At 37.3% G+C, this 17,287-nt stretch overlaps 1 protein-coding gene across 2 annotated transcripts in view; it reads right to left on the reverse strand.

Annotated features, from left to right (window-relative positions):
* METTL15 (methyltransferase 15, mitochondrial 12S rRNA N4-cytidine) overlaps positions 1-17,287 on the reverse strand; it is a 75,955-nt gene that overhangs the window by 13,628 nt on the left and 45,040 nt on the right. Inside the window, exons 3-4 of one of the 2 annotated variants that reach the window (XM_058160935.1) lie at positions 16,036-16,087; positions 1,243-1,434 (exon numbers count right to left, since the gene is read on the reverse strand). In XM_058160935.1, the coding sequence (XP_058016918.1) occupies positions 1,243-1,434; positions 16,036-16,087 (244 nt within the window). The remainder of the gene's footprint in view (positions 1-1,242; positions 1,435-16,035; positions 16,088-17,287) is intronic. The other variant, XM_058160924.1, reaches the window with a different exon arrangement.

The raw sequence follows: 17,287 nt of genomic DNA on the forward strand, positions 1-17,287 counted from the left end.
TTCTCCCTAACTTTTGCTGTTAATAGAAGTTCTTTCATTTCAGTTTTTTTAAATGCTTATCTACCTCCTTTATCCAAGCTGCATTCTTGATGCATTTCTTTGGGTTGTCCCAAAGAAATGGTATGAGATGGTTCATTGCAGTCTCTCCATTGTTTCTGATTTGACTAAAGTTGAAGGTTCTGCATATAGCGTACTATTCTAGTTTGGTATCTACTGATTTTCTTGGCTATAACTTATTTCATGCTCTATTAATTCCGGTGCTTTTAAAATCTTGTTTCTAGGAACATTCCTGGTCAGCTTGTTCACATCAGCTGTCAATTCAAGATCTTGTACATCAAGATCTTCCAAGACCCTACAATGTCATAATGTATTGGTGTAGTATATGTGTGAATTGAAGCAGTATGGCCTTTGTAACTGACAGGTGGAAAAATTGTCAATGCCCAGATTTTCTCCCTCTGTCCAAGATTTTTGGTCTGCTGTAGCCACCAGGACCAGATGACAAGTTTAATTATTATTTATCCATATTTAATATAAAAAATTAAATTTAGTATAATTTATTGAATAATTGTCTCTAGGACTATTTTTAACAATTCATATCTGTTTATTGTTGCATATACTTGGCAGTTTCTATTAAAATATCACACACATATATGTATGTATAGGATTACATAAATGTGTTTTTCCAGTGAGTTACATAAATCCAAAGAAATTAAAATATTTATCACAAATGATACTGATAAACAGCAGTTATTCAAATTGAGCAATTTTAAAATAGATAATACCATCAATAATTAAACAAACCTAATACAGGTTTATTGTAATTCCTGTAAAACAGCCTTGAATAAAATCATCGTTGTCTAATTTGACGGATCAGCAAGATGTGGACAAGGGAATGGCTCCCTTATTTAATTCTATTGTATCCATTATAATCATTCAGGACTTGGTCAGGACTTGTTTCAATTTTAAAAGACAGATTAAGAACCAATAGCTTTATTAACATTTATAACAGTTTAACAGCTGGGGAGAGGGACAATAGGAGGAATTAGAAGAGATAAAAAAAACCTGGCACTAAATCCTGAAAATACAGCATAGAATATTATTTTGTCAAAGGAAATAAAAACTGATTTATTATATACTGTATTATGCAGAGAGATATAGCAGGGCACTCTGAAAGGGAAATTAATTTCAGTCTGCTGTTGAGAAATTGATTACTTTAAAAAAAAAACTTTTATCAATAGATACCTGTCACCGTCCATCCTCATATCCAACGGGCCATCCTTTTTTAGGGAAAAACCTCTTTCTGGAGTATCTAACTGCAAAGAAGAGCAACCGGCATCCAAAAGAATACCATCTAAACTCGCTGGCTGTACTCCAGAAGATGTTAATAAGGCTTCTGCTTGACTAAATGATCCTAGAAGAGGCTGTATCTGTTGCCTATAAGAGCACAAAAGAAAAAATAAATATATACATTTGTTATTAGTAAAGATACATTTAACAATAATACTCTCAAATATTTTATAAGGCACATAGGCGTGTTTTATTGTCGTGCTGTTTTCTTCGTCTTATGTTTTTTAACCCTTGCTAGCTGCTTGGTTGAGTGGAAGGCTGTATAAATTGAACAAATAATTAAACAGATAATAATTGACAGGCTGTTTATAAAACAACAACAAAATCTATGGCAAATATTACTGTGGTGTTTCTAATATTAAAATATAAGATTTTTATTAGCCTGGGAAAATTCTGTTTCTGAATATTGATGTGTCACCTTTCAAAACAGAATTTTTCCAGGTTCAGCAAGGTTAGATGATACGATATATATGCACAACTGATTTTTTTTCTCAATAGGGCTTTTAATAATTCTCATGTTTTTGTTTTTGTTTTGACAAAACCAACTTTTGGGAAGTAAACATGAAGAAACAGAATAGCCAAAAGTGAGATTGTAGTATTTTTATATATCTTTTTCATAGTTAGCAACCACAAAATAAATTAAAAAACAAACTCTTATTATAATTACAATTTTTCAATGGATGTCTTTCTTAATTATAGTACCATAAACTATATTTTTAAGTAAGCAACAGCATATTGAATCCTATGAACTTTTTACACGGAAAATTCATTAATAAAATCATTGGGGGAAAAGTAGAGGTTGGAAATTATGACAATTATGGCCAAATTACTTTTATACTATTCAAGACAAGTTCATAATTTATACCAATCAAATGTTCATTTTACAGCAGAATAAATAAAATGAGGCATAATATTGGCTCTATACTATAAAAAATAAATATTGTCTAGGGAAGATTTATTATGCATGTTCCAAAACTCATAGATACGTAAGGCTTTTTAAAGTATTCTTGGCAAGTAAAATACATTTAAAGTGCTATTATGTCTTTGAAGTGCTCTCTGTTACTTTATTGAAAACTTAGTCTGTACATCTGCCCAGTTATTCTAACATCAAAAGAAACAATGTGTGCCCCAAATGAGTAGCAGTTCTTTGAACTAATACAGGCATTTTGTCAAGATCATCGAGGTAAATAAAATAATCTTCAGAAGCTGACATAGCGTTAACTATCAACAGGCAACTCATAAATGACTAGTCTTGACATTATTGTCAGATCAATTCCTGAATGAGGCATTTCTCAACTACTTATCTGAGAAGAGCAAGCGTGAGAGGGAGGGGAGGCAAGGGAAAGGAAGGTGAGTAATTTAGAAAAAGGTTAGAACTGAGAATGAACAGGCAAACAAATAATCTTGCAAAGATAATATCTAAATTTTCAATAACTTTCAACCACAATGTGTTTGATTATCATTTATTATCTGAAGTATTTCCAGAGGTAATTCCAGAATTTTATAGCCCACTTGGTTCTTGTGGAATTCTAGAATAGCAGTTCTACAATCTTCCAGACTAGGGAAGACTGAAGTATTATGCAGAAGTGTCCAATGCTACTTTTGTTTCAAAAATACATTGCTGTATAAAAGGGAGGAAGCAGAATAAAAAATGCAAGTAAAAATAAGGAACAGAGAAAAATGAAAAAAATGTTAACAACTCTTTCTCACTTTTCACATTTCCAGTTACCATTTGACAGCTCATTGCAGCAACAGGTAACTCCAAAATCAAAACATTCTATCAATGAAATTTAAAGATTAATGTTAGCAACTTAGTGCTGCCTGCCAACACTCAGAACGTTCTGCAAATAATGTATAGAAGATGTTATTTTTATTTATTTTTATTTATTTATTTTGTCACAACAATATATGTAGGTATCATACAAAAAGATTATATAGCATATAAACACATATATGAGTAAATATTAGGAGGTATAAGCATATATATATATAGGAAGAAGAAAAGAAAAACAATAGGACAGGAACAGTAGGCACGTTTGTGCGCTTATGCACGCCCCTTATGGTCCTCGTAGGAATGGGGTGAGGTCAATAGTAGAAAGTTTTTGGTTAAAGCTTTTAGGATTATGAGAAGAGACCACAGAGTCAGGTAAAGTATTCCAAGCACTGATGATTCTGTTACAGAAGTCATATTTTCTGCAATCTAGATTAAAGCGGTTGACATTTAGTTTAAATCTATTAGTTGCTCTAGTATTATTGCAATTAAAGCTGAAATAGTCTTTAACAGGAAAGACATTACAATAGATGATTCTGTGAGTTAAACTTAGGTCTTGTTGGAGGAGTCTTTCCGGCCGCCTTGAAAGAGGCGGTGGTGAGCCCTCCTCAGAAGCCTTCCTGGACCGGCTGTTTTAGGTAATTATCGTCTGGTCTCCAACCCGCTCATGCGAAGGTTGTAGAGAGTATGGTGGCACATCAGTTTCCCCTGCACCTGGATGAAACTGTCTATCTAGACCCGTTCCAGTCCGGTTTCTGGCCCGGCTACAGCACGGAGACGGCTTTGGTCGCATTGGTGGATGATCTCTGGAGGGCCAGGATAGGTTGTTCTCTGCCCTGGTCCTATTAGACCTCTCAGCGGCTTTTGATACCATCGACCATGGTATCCTGCTGCGCCGGTTGGAGGGATTGGGAGTGGAGGCACCGTTTATCGGTGGTTCTCCTCTATCTCTCTGACCGGTCGCAGACGGTGTTGACGGGGGCAGAGGTCGGCCCGCGGCGCCTCACTTGTGGGTGCCGCAGGGGTTGATTCTCTCGCCTTCTGTTCAACCCTCTCTCCAGGTGGAAATTTATGTAGACATTCAATTGGAACAAGACTTAAACAGCTAATTTATATCAATTACTTCCAGTAATTTAAGATGGGTTCAAACAATATTAAAACTTAGAATTCAATTTCTGACAGACCAACTGCAATTAGTACTTTATTCAATAGGATCAACACCCTGGAAATGTCTTTAATTAAATGGTTACCCTGGAAAAGGCAGACAACATCAGACAAATTTCCAATTAGGAATGATATTTATATCATTGAGAAAGATCGGACTTCTTTTTGAAGGGTGACAGTATTTATGTTTGCTTTCTAGAGGAAGACATTGACATAAATCTTTGTTGCTCCTAATCTTTTTCAGCTTAAGAGGAAGTTCTGTAAAAATATCTTTGCAATATTTCCCTCCTTCTTGGTGCCATTCATTTTTTACTCCATTAACTTATCTTGAAAAGCTAATACAGACGGGAGGTTGAACAACTAGCCTCGTGGTGCGACCGGAACAATCTGGAACTGAACACACTCAAAACCGTAGAAATGGTGGCAGACTTTAGGAGAAACCCTTCCAAACTTCCACCTCTCACAATACTAGACAACACAGTATCAACAGTAGAGACATTCAAATTTCTAGGTTCTACCATATCACAAGATTTAAAATGGAAGGCTCACATCAAAAATGTTATCAAAAAAGCACAACAAACAATGTTCTTTCTGCGCCAACTCAGAAAGCTCAAACTGCCCAAGGAGCTGCTGATCCAGTTCTACAGAGGAATTATTGAGTCTGACATCTGCACCTCTATAACTGTCTGGTTTGGTTTTGCAACCCAACAAGACAGACACAGACTTCAGCGGATAATTAGAACTGCAGAAAAAACAATAGGACAGGAACAGTAGGCACGTTTGTGCGCTTATGCACGCCCCTTATGGTCCTCGTAGGAATGGGGTGAGGTCAATAGTAGAAAGTTTTTGGTTAAAGCTTTTAGGATTATGAGAAGAGACCACAGAGTCAGGTAAAGTATTCCAAGCACTGATGATTCTGTGAGTTAAACTTAGGTCTTGTTGGAGGCGACGGAGTTCCAAGCTTTCTAAGCCTAGGATTTCAAGTCTGGTGGGATAAGGTATTTTGTTGTTTTCAGAGGAATGGAGAACTCTTCTTGTAAAATATTTCTGGACACGTTCAATTGTATTGATGTCAGAGATGTGGTGAGGGTTCCAAACAGGTGAGCTGTATTCTAGAATTGGTCTAGCAAATGTTTTATATGCTCTGGTTAGTAGTGTGGTGTTTTTGGAAAAGAAGCTACGCAAGATTAGGTTTACAACTCTTAGAGCTTTTTTTGCTATGTAGTTGCAGTGGGCTTTGGCACTTAGATCATTTGACATGAAAACTCCAAGGTCTTTAACGGGATGGGGGTCGTCAGTAAGGTAATGTCCATCTAGTATGTACTTAGTGTTTGGGTTCTTTTTTCCTATATGTAAGACTGAGCATTTGCTGGATGAAATTTGGAGCTGCCAATTTTTAGACCAAGCAGTTAGATGATCAAGGTCGTTTTGAATGATAGAAGTGTTGTCTGTGGTATTAAATAGTTTGACATCGTCAGCAAAGAGAACACAATTACTTGATATGTGGTCACAAAGATCATTATTGTATAGTATAAAGAGTGTTGGTCCAAGGACGCTGCCTTGAGGAACACCACAGAGAATCTTGTTAACAAATTTCAAAAAGGAAGACAGGTATAGAGAAAGTTCAACCCTCTCTCCAGGTGGAAATTTATGTAGACATTCAATTGGAACAAGACTTAAACAGCTAATTTATATCAATTACTTCAAGTAATTTAAGATGGGTTCAAACAATATTAAAACTTAGAATTCAATTTCTGACAGACCAACTGCAATTAGTACTTTATTCAATAGGATCAACACCCTGGAAATGTCTTTAATTAAATGGTTACCCTGGAAAAGGCAGACAACATCAGACAAATTTCCAATTAGGAATGATATTTATATCATTGAGAAAGATCGGACTTCTTTTTGAAGGGTGACAGTATTTATGTTTGCTTTCTAGAGGAAGACATTGACATAAATCTTTGTTGCTCCTAATCTTTTTCAGCTTAAGAGGAAGTTCTGTAAAAATATCTTTGCAATATTTCCCTCCTTCTTGGTGCCATTCATTTTTTACTCCATTAACTTATCTTGAAAAGCTAATACAGACGGGAGGTTGAACAACTAGCCTCGTGGTGCGACCGGAACAATCTGGAACTGAACACACTCAAAACCGTAGAAATGGTGGCAGACTTTAGGAGAAACCCTTCCAAACTTCCACCTCTCACAATACTAGACAACACAGTATCAACAGTAGAGACATTCAAATTTCTAGGTTCTACCATATCACAAGATTTAAAATGGACAGCTAACATCAAAAACATCATTAAAAAAGGACAACAAAGAATGTTCTTTCTGCGCCAACTCAGAAAGCTCAAACTGCCCAAGGAGCTGCTGATCCAGTTCTACAGAGGAATTATTGAGTCTGACATCTGCACCTCTATAACTGTCTGGTTTGGTTTTGCAACCCAACAAGACAGACACAGACTTCAGCGGATAATTAGAACTGCAGAAAAAACAATTGTTACCAACCTGCCTTCCATTGAGGACCTCTATAGTGCACGAGTCAAAAAGAGGTCTGTGAAAATATTTATTCACATCCTGGACATAAACTGTTTCAACTCCTACCCTTAAAACAACATTATAGAGCACTGCACAGCAGAACAACTAGACACAAGAACAGTTTTTTCCTGAACGCCATCATTCTGTAAAACAAATAATTCCCTCAACACTGACAAACTATTTACTCAGTCTGCACTACTATTAATCTTCTCATCATTCCCCCAACCCATCTCCTTTCACTTATGACTGTATTACTGTAACTTTGGTGCTTGTATCCTTACGATTTATATTGATATTGTTTCCTGATTGCTTATTTGTATCCTATGACTGTCATTAAATATTGTACCTTATGATTCTTGATGAACGTATCTTTTCTTTTATGTACACTGAGAGCATATGCACCAAGACAAATTCTTTGTGTGTCCAATCACATTTGGCCAATAAAAAATTCCCTATACTATACTATACTATTCTATTCTATTCTATTCTATTCTATTCTATTCTATTCTATTCTATTCTATTCTATTCTATTCTATTCTATTCTATTCTATTCTATTCTATTCTATTGAAAAGCTAAGAAAACCGAAGGGATAAGTATAGTCCTCACTGAATCATGCCCATATTTTGTAACTTCATGCACTTGTCCTTTTCCTTGGTAGAGACATAGTTTGTTGTTGCCTACTTCCAGAATATTTTTAAACTTTCCAGTGTACCCTATAACCTTGGTATTCTCCCAAGGTCTCCCTTGATACCACTAACCAGGCCTTATCAGCTTCTAAACCCAGACAAAGGCAGCCAGACATACCAATACTTTCTATACTAGTTGGCACAGAAATAATCCATTAATAATGATGATACTAGCCATCACCAAAAGTATATATTAGGCAGATTTTTCCTTATTGCAAGTGATAGAAGGAAAGGGCATAAACTTGCCTTATTTTATATTTCTTTTTTTTTTTCAGGCCCATGTTTTGAATTGTATGGAACAAAGGAAAAAGAGAAGGGTTAGGGGTTAGGGACAAAGAAAGAAGACTTATTTATGCATTAAATTTTAACTTTTTATTTTTTTATTGCTTTAACATTTTTAAAATTGTTTTCTCCGTTTTAAATTTTTAGAATTTTAAATTACTCAGTCACTTGGCTCAGTTGGATGGCTATAAAAGTTGAATGAATGAATGAATGAGCCCCTTCAAAGCCAGTTCATCATCTACCTGCTTACAGGCAAAGACTTAAAGCCATAAAACCAATAATTAAATCAGTGAAAACCTGGACGGAGGAATCAGAATTAAAGCTACAGGCATGTTTTGACTGCACTGATTGGAATATTTTTAAAGATACCTCTGCAGACCTGGATGAACTCACAGATACTGTAACATCATATGTCAGCTTCTGTGAAGACCTATGTGTACCTACAAGAAACTTGCGAATACACAGTAATAACAAACCTTGGTTTACACCTAAACTTAAGCAGCTACGACATTCCAAAGAGGAAGCCTACAGAAAAGGTGATAAAATGCTGTACAATCAGGCCAGAAATGCACTAACAAGGGAGATAAGAGCAGCAAAAAGAAGCTACTCTGAAAAGCTAAAGAATCAATTTTCAGCAAATGAACCAGCAAACATGTGGAAAACTCTTAAAAATATCACCGGCTATGGCAAACCTCCTTCCCAGGCTGATGGTAAACAACAACTGGCAGAAGACCTGAATGAGTTTTACTGCAGGTTTGAAAGGAAACTACAGCCACCTATCTCCCATCTCAGACACACCAACAAGAGCCAAGCCTCCTACAACTGACCCCATTTCATTGGGTTCACAACCCAAGTGATCACAGAAAAGGAAGTGCAGGACCTATTTCACAGACAAAAGCCAAGAAACGCTCCAGGCCCAGACAAGATAACTCCTTCTTGCTTAAAAGTCTGTGCTGAACAATTGGCCCCCATCTTCACCCATATTTTCAATAAATCACTAGAGATGTGCTATGTTCCTTCTTACTTCAAACGCCTACCATCATCCCAGTGCCAAGAAGCCCACCATCAAGGAACTGAATGACTACAGACCAGTTGCTCTAACATCTGTAGTCATGAAAACCTTTGAAAGGCTAGTGCTTTCCTACCTGAAAACCATCACGAATCCGCTGTTAGACCCCTTGCAATTTGCATACCGAGCAAATAGATCAACAGATGATGCTGTTAATATGGCTCTGCACTACATCCTACAACATCTTGAGTCTCCAAAGACCTATGCAAGGGTCCTTTTTGTAGACTTTAGTTCAGCATTCAATACCATCATTCCAGACATTCTTCTAACTAAGCTAAACCAGCTACAGGTACCGGAACAGACTTGTAAGTGGATCACAAGCTTCCTAACAAACAGGAAGCAGCAGGTGAAGCTAAGCAAGATCACATCAAATACCTGTACAATTAGCACAGGGCCCCAAGGCTGTGTGCTCTCCCACTTCTCTTCTCTCTGTATACCAATGACTGCATCTCCAATGATCCATTTGTTAAGCTACTGAAGTTCGCAGATGACACAACAGTGATTGGTCTCATTCGAGACAATGACGAATCCGCATATAGACGAGAGGTCGAACGACTAGCCTTGTGGTGCAACCAAAACAATCTGGAACTGAACACACTCAAAACCGTAGAAATGGTGGTAGACTTTAGGAAAAACCCTTCCATACTTCCACCTCTCACAATACTTGACAACACAGTATCAACAGTAGAAACCTTCAAATTTCTGGGTTCTATCATATCGCAAGATCTCAAATGGACAGCTAACATCAAAACATCATTAAAAAGGACAACAAAGAATGTTCTTTCTGCGCCAACTCAGTAAGCTCAAACTGCCCAAGGAGCTGCTGATCCAATTCTACAGAGGAATTATTGAGTCTGTCATTTGCACCTCTATAACTGTCTGGTTCAGTTCTGCAACCCAACAAGAAAAACACAGACTTCAGAGGATAATTAGAACTGCAGAAAAAATAATTGCTACCAACCTGCCTTCCATTGAGGACCTGTATACTGCACGAATCAAGAAGAGGGCTGTGAAAATATTTGCAGATCCCTCGCATCCTGGACATAAACTGTTTCAACTCCTACCCTCAAAACGACGCTATAGAGCACTGCACACCAGAACAACTAGACACAAGAACAGTTTTTTCCCGAAGGCCATCACTCTGCTAAACAAATAATTCCCTCAACACTGGAGACGACTTCCGGTGTCCAGCGGCAACGGTCGTCTGGAGGCTTCTCCTGCCTCCAGTGCCCGAATCCGGCCGCCGCCGAGGCCCTCAGGGGCCAGGTGTTCCGAAAAGGACACCTGCCGCACGGACGGCTCGCCAGGGGTCTCCCAGCCGACATACAGGACTGTGGGGACCGATGCTGGCGCGTCCTAGGCTCGGCGGGGTTAGGAGGCCACGGGCCACGGCCATTACTTTGGTCGTCGCCTGGGCCGCTGTGCCCGGTGACACCGGGGCTTTGGATTTATAACTGCAGCAGCCTGGTGGTGAACAGGAACGGAGAAGAATTGAGGAATGGAGAAGGAAGGGATATCGGTAAACGCGAGTGGAGTGCCCGGAGTGCGGGGGTTTTTCCCCTGCGGTTGGAAGGAGCACGAGTCATTCTGGAGAGAGGAGAACTTAAAATAAGAAGATTACCGGTTTTGTGGAGCTCTGGAGAGAAGAGGTGATGGAGAAATTTAGGAGGGAGGGTTTGAGGCCCCCCCTCCCTCTGGGGAACAGTGGTGGCGCCCAGCTCCCGCCTTCACTATGAGAATCTTGATGACATCACTTCCCTTCGGCTTCCTGGTTGACTAACTGTACTCTGGACTCGTTGCTCCTGTGAGTGCCCCCTGGTGGATCCGGAGGAAATTACAAGGATACTGTGCTTGCCTGAGGATTTTGTATTTTTTTTTCAAATGGCAAAAGGTCAGAGACCAACTGCTGGAGAGATGGAGAGAATTTTGGAAAAGTTATCTAATATGGACAAGAAATTGGATGATTTGCAAAGAGGCCAAACGGAAATAAGAGTAGAAATTGTGACTATCCAAAAGGATTTAAAGGATACTCAACAAGTCTCAGCAGAAAACAAGCAGAAAGTGGAAGGTCTGAGGGTGAGATGCGGCAGTGCAGAAAAGAGAGGAGACGACAGGCAATGCTGTGCTTGGACTACAGATGGATAAAATGTCTTATTTCCTTAGGTTTCAAAATTTGGAAGAAGTGGACCAAGAAGATTTGAGAGATGTTGTGACTAAATTGTTGGGAGAATTTCTTGGGAGAGGTGTTGATTTCATGAATTGGGATGTGGATCGAGTTTATAGAGTTAATTCACAATATGCACGCACGCATGCAGTTCCCAGTGAGGTTCATGTCAAGTTTGTGAGAAGAGAGACGAGATGAAATTCTTAGAAAACATAGGAGTGGGGCACTGATTTACAGGGGCAGGGAGATAGCCATTCTGAGGCAGATTCCCAGACAGGTACGTGAAATGAGAAAGAAATATTACTTTTGTCAAGCAAATTGTACCAGAAGGAGTGGGCTTCAGATGGCTGATGCCAGAGGGATTGATGATTTCCCGGGAGGGCATTACGAAAAAAATTAGTACAATTGCGGAGGCTACGGCCTACGTGGAGGAACACAAAGCCCTCCTGGAATCAGATGACCCAGGAATTGAAGAAGGGGAGGTTATAGACCATGGGGCGGAGGCGGCTGCCGCTGTTGCGGCCCTGGGGTTGGGTCAGGCTGGACCCAGGGTTCTGGGATCCAAAACTAGGAAGGGGTAAAGATATTTGGGATTGTGTTGGTTTTCCTTATTCTCTTTTGTACGATATTCTGTTTATTCTTGACCCTTCTTTATTGCGTATTTAAGATTTGTAAACTTAGCTACTTCGTGTCACCTGCTTGCCATATGGCTGTTGTATGTGTTAAAAAATTTGAGTAAAATTCTTATTTTGGATAAGAAAAATGAAAATTTACCATACCTGATATGTATTTGTATAAACCTTTTTTGACCAATAAAAACTTTTTGAATAAAAAAAAAAAAAAAAAAAAAAAATAATTCCCTCAACACTGTCAGACTATTTACTGAATCTGCACTACTATTAATCGTTTCATAGTTCCCATCACCCATCTCTTTCCACTTATGACTGTATGACTATAACTTGTTGCTGGCAATCCTTATGATTTATATTGATATATTGACCATCATTTGTGTTGTAAATGTTGTACCTTGATGAACGTATCTTTTCTTTTATGTACACTGAGAGCATATGCACCAAGACAAATTCCTTGTGTGTCCAATCACACTTGGCCAATAAAATTCTATTCTATTCTATTCTAATGCCTGCATTTACTTATGCCTTTGCTCATTCCTGCTTCTTCTATTATCAGTAAGTGTAAGACAACTGTATCAAATTGCTGTTAATTACTTGAAAAATAGTGTTAGTAAAAGTGAGCTGTTTACTAAGTAATTTTATGTGTCTTATTAGTTGCATTAATGTTCAGTAGCATTCATTATTGGAAAATTATGAATGATTAAATGACTCTCCCACAAAATTTTAAATAAAGCACAAATGTCTGTTCTTTTTACACCATTTTTAGCAGTTGGCAATTGCTCTTTGTTCTGAAAGGAGATTAGACTTTCCTTAAAGCTCCAAGTTAGAATCTATTCAAACAGTTGTACAATTGAAGGATCATATTTTTTATTTTCAATACTATTCTCATGTTAGAAGTTGAAACGAAACAAAGAAGGTTTTTTTTTTTGTTTGCACTGAATCAGAATTTTAAAACCCTATAATGCAGGGCTGTCAAACTCCCAGCCCATGAGCCAGATGCATCACGTGCTGGACACACCACGCCCGGTTTAGCAAAGGGGGGGGAAGTCCTGATACGTCATGTGACACCGCTGTGAGGACACCCCTGCTATAATGGGTATTAGCAAAATGTAGACAATATGGAAGTCTAGAGGCTTTTTTCCCCCTCTAGATTATGAATGCTTATAGTTCTCATACCTAAACAAAAATGGGGATTTCCCATTTTTATTTTGTCATACTGCAAACTTTAAAAAAAATTATTTGCCCTTATTTTGCAATATACACATGATCAGTATAAATTCCGATATATGAGTGTGGTCAATAAACTATTATGAAAACGAAACAAGCACAGAAAGAATTAAATAAATTTTGTAACAATTTGGTATTTACACCAATTCTATTGCTAAGATGTAACATTTCTGAAACTGTATAGAAACGACTTTTCCTTCTTTCTATATTGAGCAGGAACTCTAATTGGCCAGAAACAGTCATTAAAATTTAACTTGATTTTTGAAAACACAACTGCCAAGGGGTAATGCATCACTAATGGTTTCCAGTGGAATAAATAGCAGTTCTGACGTCAAAACTTTGTTATACTCCAATAACCATCTCACCTGGGGTTTCAGGTACGGCAAGTTATATGTCAATTTTAGATAAAGATCTAAAAATAGAATGCATGGCAAATCACACTGTCATTATTCTATCTGACAATATAATTTCTGCTCCATAAATGTTTGGAAGTATAGAAATAACAGTGTTTGCTTCAGGAAGACTCTCTCCTATCCCCTTTTATAGTGCATTTTGAATTTTTAAATTAAACCCCCTTCCTACAAAACACTTCCCATTGCATTTTATATTCTCATGTGAATATAGCAAAACAAAAACAAGAAGCAGATGCTAGAAATATATGCAAATGACGTACCAATTGTGCTTCAACTTCCCAGGCTGAAAATTAATCATGCCTCTACTAACCTTGTTAGTGTGTCAAAAAGAGAAGCCACAATACTTTACACTGCACAAAGCAGATAGGCTAGTGAGAAAAATGGCTGCACATTCTCTTCTTTAGGAAGAAAGAGTTTAGTGCTGCTAAAATCTCTGTTCCAATATCCAAAAATACTTTAAAAAATGGTCTGGATTTCTCTACAGAATTTTTTTGGGAGAGTATTGTATTCAGGAGGGCGGGTAAAAGAAGATGATTATCTTAGTGTAAGCCGAAGCCCATCTGTTCCATGCTTTGTCCTTCAGAACCTTTCTCATATAACCTCAAAGCACTTGATCACTGCCACTGAATTCATCAGTGGGGGGAAAAAAATCAATACTCCTGATTACAGACTCTTTGCAGAATTATTTCCACCAAAATCCAATGCATATATTTACAACTCAAGTACCTATAGTTTTACTAAAATTTCCTAGTGTCCAACCTAGGCCCTTCAGGACTTCTAGTAATGCACCTATGGTTGGGCTGTTCTCTTTCTTTCCACCTTAACTAGCACTATAGACTTCTCTGGAGAGCTAAGTCTTCACATGTGACTGAAATATGATAATTTGAGCTTGATAATTTGTGCCTCAAATGAAAATTTGATTTGTTTGATTATCCATTTGCTTGTTTTCTTGGCTATCCATGGTATTCCCAGATATTTGCACCCAAACCAAAGTTCATTCATTTGGTCTTCTTCATATTTAACCTTAGTCCCTTTGTTTTTTCTTTTTTTACAGTTATCTTGTACTATCTGTATTCCTTGACTTTCATTATTAGACTTTACAGATTATTTGCATCTTTCACTTACAAATTGCGGTTATATTTTCCTAAATACTGATTAAAACACAACAATCACCTTGAAGTCATTCTGGAATGCTATATAATTTGATTTTATATGCTCATTTGATATTACCATATTTGTTTATATCACTGGAGGTTAATTATGATTTTACAGACTTCACACTGGGGGTATTTTGTGAACCTAATTTGTTCAGCATTTCAGTGGCCATAATGTACTTAATTATCTAACTACTTTTTAATATTACAGATTATAAATTCATAATACCATCTGTGCTCATGCTAAATAATTCTACCCAAAGTTAGTAATTTAAGTATTTTAAGTATTTTGAATACACTTTTTGCAGCTTGATACGAACTACCTAAATTTCTACTCTAAATAATGAAGTAAACATAAACAGATTAAAGGCACAAAAATAATATGGAATTAATCTCAATATTTGAGATATCATAATTATTTTATAATTATGCTACTTGACTGTTGCTATAGGAACAAATGCATATTTGAAATTATTAAACTAAGCCAAAACATTCTATAAATTTCTGAAAGGCACTGGTAGAAATGTCACAATTATATTCAAATTATATACACACACACACACACACACACACACAACCATTCAGCCTCATTCAACAAATACTGCAATTACGTTAATAATAAATCTTTTTTTATTTGCTTCTTCTAGGTTCTTCTGGTTTTCTGATCATCACTATCAATTGCACCACAGGATCCCTTTGGTTATTTTCCTGATCGATTTCAAGCCCTTAGGTGACTTGTTAGCAAATTATTTGGAAAGGAAAAGTGACGCAAAAGATGTGTAAAAGCCTTATTAATCATTAACTAACTTCTACCTTCAAGCCACCTGCTGTAGCCTTTAAGTTGATTATGGAGCAAAAAGACGTCAGAAGCTTGGGAATGTTGTTTTTATACCGGATATATTTTTACCTTTTACTCCAAGATACTATTCAACTGTTATCCTGGCTTAAAATGTTCACATGATCTGATATTAGAACTTAAAATGTGCATGTGGCCTGCAAAAGGACTGGAAAATAAAGGGTCATACTGTATATATAAAAAGAGCATGGAAATACTAAAACCAAAGAAAAGCAGAATTTTGAATTTTTAAAAAACATCAAACTCCAATCTGCACAAATTTTAAACACATAGAAAAATATTAAAATTATTAATATGTACTTTTAAAAATTTTCCCAATATAGTTTTTTAAAACAAATGTTTCAATAAATTGTCATACACATGAAACATTTGGAGGTGGGGAGCTAGTGAATTTCCCTAGGACCTCGGAAAAATTAAATCTCGCATAATGATATACACATGCATGAAATGGGATATTTCCCGACAGACTGGAGATTTTAGGCTTTCTATCAATGATTAAAATAAGTTTGGGTGTATGCCCCCATATGTATATAAACTTCTGTAATGCTGGCATTAGACAAACTAAAAATCAATTGACTCATGAACATCTTTATCTATGGATGCAACTAATTTTTTGCTATTTAAATTGTGACAGAATGATGGCATTTGAAATTTGGATAACATATAGCCTCATATCAGACTGAAAAAAATAAATCACATTTTAATTTACTATGGAATCCACTACATACACTTCTTCCCATCTCCATATCCAGCTAGACGGCTCTCCAGAGCAAATTGGGGCTGTGGGTGATACAAAAGAAGATGACTCATTGCATGAGCACTCCATTCACATGACAATGTATTAGAATCTAATAATGATTGCAGGAATAAACTAAAATATTGTAATTCACTCCTTTTTGATTTTTAAATTCCAATAACTTAATAGAAACCATCCATTTATATATTTTCAAAAAATGATTTGAGCGAATTAAGTCCTAATCTCCTACAGTCATGTAAATTCTATTCATTGTTCCAATGGTCAGGAATTCTATGTGTTATGAAAAATTCAGCTAAATTAGTGCTTAAATATTAGGTTACTATATAGCAGTGATGGCTAACCTTTTTGCCGTCATGTGCCAAAAGCAGGGGGAGGGGGGGGTGTCACACGCATGCTCACACCCCTAATTCAATGTGATTTTGCCACACAATGGCACTGTGGGCCCAGTAGGCCCGTTTTTCAACCTCCCCAGGCTCCAGAAACTTTCTAGGAGCCTGGGGAGAGCGAAAATGGCCTTCTGCAACCCCCAGAGGCCAAAAATGGCCCATTTCCCGACTTCTGGTCAGCAAATGGGCCATTTCCGGCCTCCAGAGGGCCTCTGGGGGTGGGGGAGAGGCAGTGTGAGTTCATATTGAGGTCTACGTTGTTGTGGCAAGATATTAGTTCTTCTCTGCCCTCAATGTGGACCTTACTTTCTTAACCACTGAACTGCATCTTGCAGCGTTGGCCCTATCAAACAAGATGTAGTTTAGTGGTGAAAAAAGTGAGGTCCTGCTCATAGGCAGGAAAAACAACAACAACAAATGCACCGGGAACAGAATAGGCAGTACCTGGCTCAACAGTAATACCCATGGGAGGGATTTAGTTGTCCTGGTGGACTATTACTTAACTATGAAGCAGAAGTGTACACTTACGAAAAAGCCAATGCAGTCCTAGGCTTCATCAACAGAGCAATAGTACTGCTCTATACTGAAGCCACATTTAGAATAGTACATCCAGTTCTGGTCACAATACAATAAAGATGCTGAAACTCCAGAAGGAATGCAGAATGAAGAAAAGAACAAAAATCTTGTTGAAGAGCAATATAATTGTGTAAGACACCCAGAATAATAAATAAAATATAGCAAGAAATATGATAAGGGGGTCCAAAGGTTAAACTGCATGATGAACAGCTAAGGGAATTAGATATGAGGGATCCTTGGTGATTTCTCTTATATAAGTAA

The sequence above is a fragment of the Ahaetulla prasina genome, chromosome 1, assembly GCF_028640845.1.
Source record: "Ahaetulla prasina isolate Xishuangbanna chromosome 1, ASM2864084v1, whole genome shotgun sequence".
Classification (NCBI taxonomy): domain Eukaryota; kingdom Metazoa; phylum Chordata; class Lepidosauria; order Squamata; family Colubridae; genus Ahaetulla; species Ahaetulla prasina.